We start from the raw sequence: 13,619 nt of genomic DNA, 5'->3' as shown, positions 1-13,619 counted from the left end.
TCTCTCCCCTCAAAAGTGAATTATAATAAAAAGCAAAAAGGGCAACCAAAAATTGTTAAGCATCCAACATTGTCGCCAGTAAAAATGAAATAAATACAGGAAAGCTTATTGATCACCTATGTAGTTAGACAATTAGACTTCTTGCATTTAAAATCAAGTAAATTAGAGCATTGATGAAAGGAACAGAATCAAAACAACTTCTTATGAAATGAGACCATGGATAATGATGTTTAAGTGGGGTTCATAATGTTCTATCTTGCCCAAGTTCAAACATCCATAGCTCGCTTGGGTCCAAGACTCTGTCTCAGCAAGAAGAAAAATTTGGGCTTCTAGACATTTAATATGACAAAATGGCATTTATCTTGTACATTATTTGTTCATTTATATCAAATAATCAAAGAGATAAAAGTGGAAATGTCATGTAAAAGTATCCTCAAGAATACAATTAATGTTGGACTCCAATATATGTGTCTGACATGGACACAACATCCATTTAGGAGTGTCTATGCAAGACTGGTTGAAAGTCATCGCAGAGACCCGCATGAAATCCAAAGTGATAAGTTGTTGGCTCAGTAAGGAACCTCTGCTAGGGACATATGCCTGGTTTAAGCAATCTTGGAAGCAACCTGTACACAAAAAGCTTCTTGCCTTTATTTGGGAAGCAATCCTTTAGTCTTGAAATAGTCCACTGCTTGGTCATAAATTTCTTCAATCCCATACTTGAAACGGAAGCCTTCATTAATAAGCTTCTCTGAGGAGTAGATCGCCTTGGCCTTCTCAAAGAAATCTCCGAAGCTGCAATTAGTTAAACATCAATGGATTCCAGTTACTATCTCCCATTTATAAGAGATTTACAATATGATCATATAAGCTATTACGTGGTTAGAATTTTGGGTTCTTATGCTTGGTGCATACTCAGTAGGAACATTATACTCTGGATATCGCCTATTCAGGTAATTTGCTAGTTCCAAAAAAGTGATGTTGACAGCACAACAAATGTATCTGCCCGACACTGATTCCTTCTCAGCAACAAATATATGCGCCTGGCAGACATCTTCCACATGTGATATCGATCTTGAACCGGATAACTTTTGCACATTTTTCATGCTGTTAATTAAGAATTGGTTTCCTGTTGCATAACAAGCCATTAAAGAAGCAAGAAAATGGCATCAAGAATTGCACCAAGTGACTGCTTCTAACAAATCAGTTTCATACTTGTGAGGAAGGCCATGGCAGAGGAGAAACTGGCAGACACCTCCAGTGTAAGAGAAGGACCAACAATGAGAGGAGGGAGGATGGCAATTAGGTCCGTGTTGTTTTCTTTGGCAAAATCCCATGCTGCCTTCTCAGCCAGTGTCTTTGACACTGAATATCCCTGTTAATGCCAATGAGGTCAGTTTAGACTAAGTAGGAAGACTAAGCAAATAATTGTTTTCATTTTAACACTTTACAAATTCATTGAACACCATGTATTTGGAGCATTCTGCTATATCATGTTGGTACTGCACACAACATGTTTGGCTGATGGATATTTGAAAACAAAGAAACCATGGAATGACATGTAGACAGAGGGTCCTACCCAACCAGGTGGCTTCTCAGACGCCAATAACTCAACGTCGGTCCAGCACCCTTCATCAATAACTGTACCAGTTCCACTAATTCGGCCCATGGAAGCAGCTAGGGAAGATGTGTAAATCACGCGCTTCACTGTGTTTGATTTTGCACAAGCTCTTAGAACATTTAATGTCCCTTGAACCGCTGGCTTAATCATGTCTTTCTGCGCGGTTAATGATAAATAGAAGTAGAGTTACGAACTCACATGGGTTTTTTTGCAAACACATAAGGGGTGCCCCTCTCCTTGAAAATCCAATTATATAGGAAGCAAATTTACCTCTGGGTCTTTAGAAGTAAAGTTCATCGGCGTAGCAACGTGGAAGACAAAGTCACAACCAGCCACAGCAGTATCAAAGCTTCCTTCCTGGGTCAGATCGGCTCGAAAAATTCTCAGCTCCTCAAAGGAAGCTTGTAATTCCAACAAGTGAGACATTTTCTTCTGGTTGTCTACACGCAACCCCAAAATGAGATAAACATAAATAGTCGATTTCTCTTACTTCAATTAAAGTCAACCCAGTTTCGTTAGCATGTAATCAGGAGATGAATAATGATGTCAGAAGTGAAGACAAGACGAACCAGGGCATCTGCAAGTAGTGTTAACAGCATAGCCTCTCTCAAGCAACAACTTTACAAGTAGAGATGCCATATAGCCGGTGCCTCCAGTGACGCATGCTCTCTTCTTTCCGTCGATCATGGTCGTCATATCTGGTTCAGCTGCAGCATCACCCTTCTCCCGAATCCTTTTTGCTCGATTAAGTGGCTATCAATGGGTCGGTTTTGGATCGGCTGTCTGTCAATGGGTCCTTCTTGTTCGGTGAATACTGAAGACCGAAGACCACTGTTGTCGTAAGTCTTGGACCGAACTAAAACCATTTTTGTGACGAAAGCAAACAGTCCAACTGCCTCTTGAACTGGATTTGAAGTTTATCCCAATGTCTTTCCAACTCATCTAACACCGCACATCTCATACGTGGCGGGTCCCAGTTTCATGATGTATCATAAGTGATGTCCGATATATTGCATTCAGAAATGCGGTGCAGCTCATCTATGTGTCGTTCGATTGTAGTGTGGTGTGTACAGAACCACAGAATCTCCTGTATCAATCTACACTAGCTCTTGCTCTCACTCTAGCTTGCCACTTAATTCACATTTGTGGGCGCCCCACAGAACATGGAGATGTTCCCAATGCACGCTGAGATGTGCATGTAGGGCGCCATTGTGAATTACTCGAATACTATTAGCCCATCGTTCAAGGTTTTAAAAACCGATCTAGAAACGAACCGTTGTGGCTATCAGTTCTCATATCAGCAATTTGATCGTCTGGGTCAAACGGTTCAGACGGTTTGATTAGATTAGGATAAATATTTGTGATTCTCGGCTCAAATCTAAAGTTCATAAACTCAAATTCGATTTGAGAAAAATGTTTTATAAAAATAAAAAATTTATATATAAAAAATAATTTTATTTGATATTTAAAAAATTAAGAATTATAAAAATTAGTTATTATTATATATAAAAATAAAAATATTATATATAATATATATTATTTTTTATAATTTATTATTATTATTCAAGCTTGACTTGCAAGTCTCATGAACCGAGTTTTATTAAGTTCAAATTCGATTAAAAATGAACCAAACTGAGTTCGAATAACTCGTAAAGAGTTCAGCTTAGAATGATGTTGACATTAATAGAAAGAAACCTTGAGGAATTGGAGTGTAAACCTCTTAGCAAAAAGACATTCAAGTTTGGAACTTTGTCAAACTGGGTAGCAACGGTCCATATTTACCACCTCATAAATCATGAATCATTCAAGGTACAATAGAATCTGTCCTGGTCAATTACAAAAATGCCATCTTATGCCCATGCATGTAATTACAAAGCTGCCATCTCAACAATATGCCGGGCTATGGTGCTACCTAAGTACTAGATTTTTCCCCCATACCCATGTGAACAGGTGATTAATTTGCACCTCCAACGAGTTCGTCTATTCAAATTGCCTCCAATGATTTTAACTCCTAAACTCCGTGTCTCTTTTCAAGCTAGTGGAGTTGCAATTTGAAACCAATTGCATTCTGTTAAAAACATGAGTCTATTTACCTTCAAATTGATTATAACTCCAACAGTTTAACAAGAAGAAGAAGAATGGGAGGGAGAGAGAGAGAGAGATCATGTTCAGAAGATCCATACATAAAATAGTTAATCAAATAAAATGGTTCTAACTGGTGGAGTTGCAATTTGAGTCCATCTACCTTCCATATTGATTATAACCCCAACATTTTAAGAAGAAGAAGAAGAAAAAGAAGGAGAGAGAGAACATGTTCACAAGATCCATACATAAAAAAAAAAAAAATCAAATAAAATGGTCAGTAATTAATCTAAGTGTATGATTAGCCATGTGTTCAACTATTATATATGTTTCACCTTCCATCAAAACTTCAAAATATTGATCATTCTTCTCAATTTCTCGAGAACAAAACAAAGAAAGCATTTACAGAGAAGCATTATATATCTCTTGCTCTTTCCACAGACAACTATTCTTGGCAGGAACTTCTATATGTACACACACACAATCAGTCAATCACCCTTGCAGGCACAAATACATGATTGAAAAACAAGACTACTTTATACAGTTCTAGACACTTAAAGCCAACCCAGTTGACGTTGTTGGCACCATCACTTCATACATACAACGTACTTGAGAAAGAAACCAAATTATATATTATGCACCAGTGATGCAAGAGAGAAAACGATTGCTGCTAAAACGCACCATATCCTTGGATAAACCAGGACCTTTGTCCTCTTTTGGGTAGAACCGGGCACTGGAGAAACCTCCCATAGACCTGTATCGTCGGGGACCAGGCTGTTCATGGAGTCCAGCTTCCATCTTCTCCGGCGGTGGCCCCAGATAGTAGTGTCCGCTGGTAGCAGGGAACTCACCATAGTTATAAGCTGGGAAAGTCTGGACCCTTCCCAACGTTATACACTCATACTTCCGGCGACTCCTGGACCTCTTGATTGCCCTGTAGACGTAAGGGATCAGACCTTCGGCCATTGTTTTCTTGGAGGAGGAGAGATTTGAATGATTAGAAAGGTTGGAGGAGGATAGAAAGATAGATATTAGGTTTGGTGGGGAGACATTTATCTACACAACTTGTTCTTTTAAACGGATCCAAGAGAGTCTAACACGTCATTGTTGACTTTTAGCTGGGGAAATCTTAATGGATTGCCCTTATTAAAACATTTAAATAATCATCAGATGAGGAAGAGAATCTGGCCTTAAAAGTAAGTGTTCTGGTTTCCAGGTGGCAATATATTGTCTTGTACTGATCAAATCAATAATAATCTCACTCATGCACCAATAAATGAAAAAGACTATATTTGGTCATCTTGAGCCGTTTGATTTAAGTGTTTCTCATCATGGGTTTCATCAAATGGCTCATAAAAAGGAGACCCTGTTCATGGGTCCCCAAGACCATTGGATTGGTACTGGTTTAGACGTCAATGTTCAGAAAATTCCAGTCTAAGGGAAGAGATGTAATTAATGTAACCCTTCATGTGGGAACTCCATATTGAATCAAAATCAGCTAAAAGGGGCCTAAATATGGGAATGCATTAGTTAAGTTTCTAAGATTTCTATACTTCTATAACTATACTTTAATAAGTTTTTGAGGAATTCATTAATTTGGTTCTCTCTTCCCTCTTAAAAATGTGTTAGATGTGAGATATATAGCTCAAGATTGGAACAAGATTATGTGATCCAATCCATCCCCATCAAGCATCTGTGTTTGCACGCCTAATTAAGCTAAGGGAACCAAAAGAGAACCGGCCAGAAGACAAATAAAAAAGAGTCTAGTTGGGTGTCTGAGATCATTTTGTCTGTGTTTGTTTTTTTGGACTATCTACCCTCAAAGAGGGTGCCCACCGTTTAGAAAGGCAGATTATTAGTCTCTTCTCAGGAGGGTCGTTCTGATTGCTTCCTTTTTAGGCTGCGTGCTCACTGCTGGTGTCTTGGTGTGGTTGTCGCATTCGGCTTGTCTCGCCCACTAGCCGCTTCTCTCTGCTAGTTTAGAGTTTTGTCATGGCCTAGACTGTAGAGGGGCAGTCCAACAAGAAATTCAAGTGGGCCAGGTTGGTAAAGAACCATTATGGGTAGAGATATTTGGTGGAGTCTGAGATAATTTATATTAAGGGTTTCTTCCCAAAATGGACTCCCTATTTGAATTCAGTGATAAATACCTAGGCCCCATTCGTTTGTAGCTAAATATATATGGAAAAGTTTGTCAGTGGCTAAATTTTTTATATTCTCTTTGCATTAAGCAATAGGCCCTACGGTAAAATTATTTTTATTTTTCTGGGTAAAATTTTCCATCTCCAATATAGGTGGTAAGTAACTTTTTGGCTGGGAGAAATTTTTACAAAAGGACTATTTTATCCATTTTAATAATTACTTTTTGTGGATAGAGATGTCATTTTATTATTTATTTGGGAATCCTGAAATTCAAAAAAACATTGGTAAGTGCATCTACTTTTTGCGGATAGAAATGCCATTTTATTATTTATCTGGGAATCCTGAAAATAAAGAAAAAACATGGATAAATGCATTTACCCAAATGAATGTTTCCTAGGTAATATTTACCTGAGTAAATGCACTTACTCAAATAAATTGCATTATTACAAACGAACAAGGAGGACCTTCTTTTTTCTCTTCATACAACTTGTTGTTTCTAAGTCTGGGAGATAGGATTATGTATTTATATTTCTTTTATATATAATTTTTAAATCTATATTATGACAAGCTAGAGAGAGAGGTTTTGGCCGGGCTAATTTCTGAATAGATTCAGAATTCAATGCTGCATGGTCAACATATGGCATCGTGGAGCCAAGGCCTTCACAATTGGATATAGACTTGAAATACCAGATCAGATTACCATGTTTTTGCTGGAAATCCAGCCTAGCCCTTTCACTGGTTGAGAGCTTTGACCAATAATGATACATAGTCAAAATATTTTACAATTTAGTTACTTTAAACCGCCATTAATACTGTAAATTAGATAATATTAGTTGGTGTTCCTTCATTTATATTCTTTATTTTATTTTGAATAACAAAGAATATCTCCCTGTTTTTGACCCTCTCCAGCTCAGGTCATTTCTACTCATTTTTCTTTTAAGAAACATCTCTTCACGGTTTCAACTTTCTAAGCCTTAATTAATTAAGAATATCTAATTAGTATATCATGGTATTCAAGCCAAAAAGGTTCTTCTCTTCTAGTTGTAGTTATATTCTTGATGAGGATAGGTTTTGATTTCAATCATTTTCAAAGAAAAAATCCATATAGTTTATATATACATCTTTCTTGTTTCTTTTTCTCTTTATGTCATCTGGGTAGGTAGATCATTTGGAATCAAAGTCGTGGGGTTTGATGTTTCTTCTTTACCTAATCCTCTGTGTGATGAGGTCTATATGAGTTAGTGCTCTATTTCATTTATGTCATCAAGATAACTAAGCTCTATGTGTCTGAGAGGAGTCCCAATCTCCCTCTCCACTTGCCTTTCAGTACTGTCTTTGGATGTTTTTCAACAATTGAGGCGATTAAACATTGACCCATTCATCATCTATAGCGATGGCACATCAGGTGAGATCATGGGTAGGTATGTACTAGAAACAAGGTTCAAAATATCGTTATGTATCAGCTCATATCAGTCGATATGTATCATATTGGGGCCTTCTTGATATGTCCTTACAGGATGTATCGGGTTAGGTTATGATTCAGAGGGTAGCTGGAACTTAAACCGACCCCTCTGAACCAGTTTAAAAAAGATAAAATAAAATAAAATATTAAAAAAAAAAACATCAATACAGGCCTTGTTTCAATATTTAGAACCTTGACTAGAAGCCTTTCTTCATGGGTCTTTAGTGAAGAATCAATACTTATCCAACGTGGGTTCTGCTTGAGATAAACACGTTATGTGTTCAACCCATTAATTATTGTGATGAGATTGATGTAAAGCTGCTTGGAATATTAACTTATTATCTTCTTCTAGAAGAGTAGTAATTGGTTGAGTGAAGAAACAAAGCCTACTGCCTAGCCTGTTAGGGTCAACCCCCTAATGAAATTATATTGGATCCACATCCGTTATGCAACTGATTATATTAAGTGCACAAGCAAACCCACAAACCAATATATTAATTTATGTTGTACAAAAAAAGATATATTAATTTATGTCTATATATACAAAAAAATAAAACTTTTAAATTAATTATCTTAATCTCCTATTATAAGGTCTTGATAAATCTCAATGTGCAAAGATGTCTCCTCATAATAACCTTCTTATGTCCTAATTTTTTCTATTAAAATCTATCATTACTCTTCTTTAATAAAATCAAACTTTTAAACCCTCCTCCCTTTCAATAATCAATGTTTATAACATCTCCCCTCTTTCCATTAAACCCCTTATTTTCTATTAAATATCTTTGAAACTCATTTAACCCTCACATGTCTCCCCATAAAAACCCATTTATGTCTAAATTCTCTATTAAAATCCATCATTACTCTTCTCTAATAAAACTATTCTTAATCCTCTCTAGTAAAACATGTGTATGAATTAGATGAATTGAATGGGGTTAAGGGCCAACCTTGAACATGGACCTTGGTTTGTAACCAAATTGATGTCAAAACCTAAATAAATTTCTATTCAACCCCAGGTTAGTTAAAACTGAAATAAGAATCTAGAATAGAATTAACAATTGATAGTTTTGTTTTTTTAAGAGGTAATAAGAAGAGAAAGTTTTGAAAGCATAATTTATCTAAATTTGGTTTTCAGTTTGGACAAGAGGTTGAGGATGTTTAACTGTCAAACCACCCTTAAGCAATGTTTTCATTCCACAATCAGACTGGTCGATCCATCAAGCAGCAAGATTTCTAATCCGTTTTACCCATGAATCGCTCACTTGCAAAAAATAATAAATAAAAGATAAAAGATAAATCAATCACTTGGTCAACAACCTGGTAGACCCGATAGCAAGACATGGGTTAAACATTTATTCTCTTTTTCTTCTTTTTTTTTGTATTTTTATTCATTTTCATCATCAATAACAATAATTCTCATCTATCAAACATATTTTTGTTTAATATGATAAATGTATAATACTACAAGATGCCTAATTATTCTATAATTTATTTTATAATTTTTATGTATTTTAATCTTTTCATTATTTAATCTATGACCCATTGGAACCCAATGGTTAAACCACTAACCCACTGCCATGATAGAGAAGCGCAATTTTATTTTCAAATCAGTTTTCAAAGCATGCCCCTTTTTTTAGTATTTGGTGCTACCACACACCACTTATAACCCCATTTTCCCAAATCGGTGGTTGCATTAATTGATTCCGCTTCAATACTGGAGCGAACCAGTTGGTATAACATACCAACAAGCCACTGCTCAGTTGGTGTTTCAAAAACATGCCCTTGATTTCTTATCATCAGGTGAGGCTTATTGGCTAGAATATGGGTGGATTAGAGGATTAGAAATATATATATATATATATATATATATATATATATATATATATATATTGTGACCAAATAAATCACAGAAATCTCCTCTTCCCACCACTCCCATTTTGCCCATTCAGCACCCTTTATCTATATTTTACCTATAATATCTAACCCTCTCTCTCCCCACAACTATTCACGTCCCTCACTCTCTTTACCCACAACTATTCTCCTTGATTAGCTTAGCTCTCCCTCTCTCTCCCCACAACTATTCACGTCTCTCCCTCTCTCTACCCACAACTATTCACGTCTCTCCCTCTCTCTACCCATGTAGCTCAATTCCCCCCCCCCCTTCTCTCTCTCTTTCATGATGCCATGTCACCACCCTTTTAATATTGGTCATCAATTAACACATTAATTTAATGATCTTACTTAATTTTGTAAATTATTGATTTACTTAATTTCCATAATAATTACTTAATTTACACTAATTAATTTACTGAATTTTTAACACTTTAAACCTTTAATTTATTAGGTTGCTTAATAAAACTTAGTTTGGTTATTTAATTAACAAAATTACTTAGGCGCTTTTTAGGACTGATTTTCAAGAAAAAACGCCCATGCTTCCAAGACTCGTTTTTCACCAAAAAAACACTTCTGCTATGTAGGCAATGAGCAACACTATGCTGTTTGGTAAGGTGATTTTCATCACCGTTTTTCATATATGTGCTGACAGGTAAGCACCACATAAGATACACACCAGTCAACCGTTGGGGGAAATGGTTCACCGATGCATGAATGCATTAGTGGGGTCCCGATTTTTGATACATGCCCAATTTTTTAATAATCGGTTGAACCAAACAATGAGATACATGGATGTTTGTTGAAACGCCTATTTGGATCCAACGTGGCACCGTTTTTTTTTTTTTTGAAAAACAGCCACGGTTCCAAACATCCCCTTAGTGATGTCAATTTTTCCCATTCTTGCCGAGTACTCAACCTTCTTGACCTAATGGGGATTAATAGGGCAGGGAAAGGGTGAGGGTGGGGATGGGGGTTAATAGGAATCCCTAATTGGGAATGGAGAGTGAAGGCCCTACCCTGCCCTGCCCCGGCCCTAATTATATATATATATATATATATATATATATATATATATATATATATATATATATATATCAAAATATTATTTATATTTTAAAATTTTCCTCTATTTTAAGTAAATCTATTTTCTAAAAGTACTTTTAATTAAAAATTTTAATTACATAATTAACAGTAAATTGATTAATTTTGTTATCTTAATTAAGGAATGGAGAGAAAGGGCATTGAATTGGAGTGGTGGGAAGGGGAAAGGAGAGAGAGAGTTAAAGAGGAAGGGAGTTTGGATAAAGGAGAGGGTAGCCTGTTATTCCTTCTGTTTTTTTTTTTTTTTTTACCAAATTCCTTATCACTACCTGGCCTATAATGATAGGGATGTCATGGTTGATTCACTTAGAAGCAACTTCTTAAACCCCTTGTTTTACGTATGTCAAATGAAGGAAGACCATGCCTAAGCCTAAGATTCGTCCTCTCCCTTTGCTTCCAGCTCCTTCAATATTTTGTGTGTGTGTGTGATTTTCTTCTGAATCTTCAGGAAAACAGAAAACACCAAACATGACGCTAGCTATTTAGACCCACCCACAATTAATTCAATTTTCTTTTTATTAAAAAATTAGAGCCTCATTCCCTTTCCGGTAAGTTACTTGTTTAGGTAAATACACTTGGTTGGGTAAATATTCGTAGGAAACACACTTACCTAGGTAAATAAGACACTTAACTATAAAAAGTTATTATTAAAAAGCTAGGAAACACACTTAACTATAAAATGTTATTATTAAAAAGGGGCTATTTTGTCCCATCCTAGTTTTGACAACTTTCCCCTAGGTGAGAAAGTTATTTAACCTCCTAGGAGATGGGTATCACTTATACCTGGGTAGGTGAAGGATTCACATAAGTCTAAAAAAGGAGCATGGATTTCTTGGTCAATGAAAATCAAAATCCCATTAACCAACTTCCCCCCCTCTCAAGATCCAAAAAAGAGCAGAGGCTAAATCTAATTACTCCTTTATAGAACATGGGGATTTTCTAACCAGTATATACATTAAATGGGTCTCTTCTAATGGAACAGTACTTTATTTAAGGGGGCCATCTCCTATCAGCTCCAAATTATATAATAAAAGGTCTTATCAAAAGTTTAGAGGGATTGGTACCTCTCCTTGCAAATGGTCGTTGCCATTAGATCTGTTCACGGGCCGGGCCAGGTTCAGGTCGGGCTTTGCCTCTTTATCAATAGAAACTGTTCAAGCCCAAGCTTGAGCCTTATATAAAGCCCGAAACCCAATCTGCACATAAAATGTCCTATTTTCATTGTAATTTAATAAACTAATATTATATTAGTTTGATAACAAATTAATTCATATTTTCTGAATAATAAATTAATATTTGATAACAATTTAATAAATAAATAAATATATTATATATATATATATTTATTATGTATAACTAGATTATATTTTTATTATATATAATAACATCGGGCTGAATTTATTTGAAAAAGCTTGAACCTGAGCCCGCAAACCTGAAATTTTGACCAAGCCCAAAAAAATAATAAGTCAAACCAAGCTGGGCCGGTCCATCATACTACCCAGCCCATGAACAGGTATAGTTTCCATGCACATCTTCTCTGTAGGCTATTACTCAGTCCACTATAAAACATCAACTAGAGACAGGGATTGGATAATGCCTCAAATTACCAAAGTTGGTGAGCTAATCAAAATTCTTGACTGTTCTTGGGCTTAAAAACATTGGCAATGCTTTTCATAGCTAACTAATTGTGTAAGGCTTATTATTAATTAACATTGATCACTAATTAAAAATAAGTGATCGTAAATTGTTTCAGGTTAGTTTATTCTCAGAGAATCATGTAATTTGTTTCGGGTAAATTTGGGGTTTGGACTTCCAGCCTTAAAGGTAACAAATAAAACTTATTCTACAGTGATGAACTCTTCCTAGTTCATAAAACCAGTATGTCATTTGTTCTTTCTGTTATTTATTTGTGAAACAGGGTTGCATCCAGTTTTTATTAAAACCACATGTATATATCCAGATGGCTACATATATCCTTTTTTTCTAATAAACCATTGAAAAGGATATGGCCGTTAGATGGTTACCATCCAAAATAATGTCAATATTTCAAGGTCAGAAACTATAAAAAGTGGCTAAGATAGTACACTTACTGACATAGTTCTGTTTAAATTCTTGTACGTTCAAGTATAATATTTTTCATTATCATTACCATATCATCATAGTTAATTAGTTACCAAAATTAAAAAAAATATATTTAGATAACTGTTAAAGTTGCTAGATTTAATTGCTTATTGATTTGTCTTTTAGTCGATAAAATTAAGGCTTTAAATAATTAGGGTAAAGTAGTCATATCGACATGACATCCAGCAATTAAAGAAGGGAAAAATACACTGCAACCCACTACAGAGTTTGTCTGTAGATTTAGCATCAATCCATATTCAGGATTCACCCCCATGTACGATGGGGTTAAGAATTCTGAGCTGGGCAGATTAGCCCTACTTAATTTTTTATTCACTGAAAAATGAACTGATGAGCAGTTCAGTTCAGCCAAATTCAGACTTTATCAAATGGTCCCCTATAATAAAAATAGTAATAATAATATGGGTAAAATATAAAAAACCTCCCCAGAGATTTTATTTTTACAAAAACCTCCCTTATAGTACTGAAAAAAACCTGCAGTTATCTCTCTTTTATTATTGTCTTGGATACAAAATGTTAATGCATTAGCTTTTCAAGAGCATTTATTTTACCCTTATATTTATCAATTCATAAAATAATTTACTAAAATACCCAAAAAGAATTTTTCACTTTTAATAAAAAAATCCCCTAATGAGATTCTAAAAGAATAAAGCAATTTTAATCTATAAAAAGTCTAAAAGGGAAAATCTAACATTTTCAATCACATTTAAAGATGCCCTAATAAATTGTAAGGGTAAATTTTGTAACTCCAAAGTCTCCATTACTGGGACAAAGGAGGAGGTAATTGTAGGTTTTTGTGTAAAGTACAGAGAAATACAATTTACTAAGTTGTGCTTGCATTTTTATACCGAGTATTTTAAGTAGTTAAAAATTTAGGCTTCTCAAATAAGTAGTTAGAGGGTGGGTCAGTTGATATGTTAGCTGGCTCGCTCTATTGAGGCTTACATTTGAGACTGTTTTTGCCATTTATGCTGATTTCTAGGAAATTCATGGCAACCCATTCTACATCAAACAAGAAGAAGAATTAAAGGGCAGCCCATCCCAATTTGAGGGCCCTTACACCTTACCGGAAATATATATTTTTTATAATATGAATGTTTTTGTTTTCATCTGTGGTTTTGTTTCAAAGTTCTCAATTGAAACCGTGAAAATGATGGTTTTTAAAACAAAAACAAATTTGAA

General features: G+C 35.2%; 2 protein-coding genes across 3 annotated transcripts; both read right to left on the bottom strand.

Annotated features, from left to right (window-relative positions):
* Window positions 1–309: 309 nt before the first annotated feature.
* Window positions 310–2,449, bottom strand: LOC104593362 (anthocyanidin reductase ((2S)-flavan-3-ol-forming)-like). 2 transcript variants are annotated; one of them, XM_088892078.1, is made up of 6 exons: window positions 2,191–2,449; window positions 1,892–2,061; window positions 1,580–1,777; window positions 1,216–1,375; window positions 879–1,129; window positions 310–795 (listed from the first exon to the last, which is right to left on the bottom strand). In XM_088892078.1, the coding sequence occupies exons 1-6, from the start codon at window positions 2,315–2,317 to the stop codon at window positions 778–780; spliced, it is 924 nt and encodes a 307-aa protein (XP_088748204.1). In that variant the 5' UTR covers window positions 2,318–2,449; the 3' UTR covers window positions 310–777. The 2 variants fall into 2 exon arrangements, with proteins under 2 accessions (XP_088748204.1, XP_010251431.1); XM_010253129.3 differs by having other exon boundaries at window positions 916–1,129.
* A 1,887-nt stretch (window positions 2,450–4,336) lies between these two features.
* On the bottom strand, window positions 4,337–4,669 carry LOC104593665 (uncharacterized). Its single transcript, XM_010253631.1, has one exon. It carries the CDS (start codon window positions 4,667–4,669, stop codon window positions 4,337–4,339), a length of 333 nt encoding a protein of 110 aa, XP_010251933.1.
* Between the last annotated feature and the right edge of the window lie 8,950 nt (window positions 4,670–13,619).

This window comes from Nelumbo nucifera, chromosome 7 (genome assembly GCF_055504915.1).
Source record: "Nelumbo nucifera cultivar China Antique chromosome 7, China Antique-T2T, whole genome shotgun sequence".
NCBI lineage: Eukaryota > Viridiplantae > Streptophyta > Magnoliopsida > Proteales > Nelumbonaceae > Nelumbo > Nelumbo nucifera.
The sequence above is the reverse complement of the archived record's forward strand: the minus strand, read 5'-3'. Positions and strand labels throughout refer to the sequence as shown.

What these genes read in the sequence shown, in the direction of transcription:
- LOC104593362 (XM_010253129.3), bottom strand. Translation starts at nt 2,317, where the DNA reads ATGACGACCATGATCGACGGAAAGAAGAGAGCATGCGTCACTGGAGGC. An exon ending in CTGAGAAGCCACCTGGTTGG is followed by an intron (nt 1,376 to 1,579) that starts GTAGGACCCTCT and finishes TGGCATTAACAG; the next exon opens with GGATATTCAGTGTCAAAGAC. An exon ending in GAGTATAATGTTCCTACTGA is followed by an intron (nt 796 to 915) that starts GTATGCACCAAG and finishes AACTAATTGCAG; the next exon opens with CTTCGGAGATTTCTTTGAGA.
- LOC104593665 (XM_010253631.1), bottom strand. Translation starts at nt 4,669, where the DNA reads ATGGCCGAAGGTCTGATCCCTTACGTCTACAGGGCAATCAAGAGGTCC.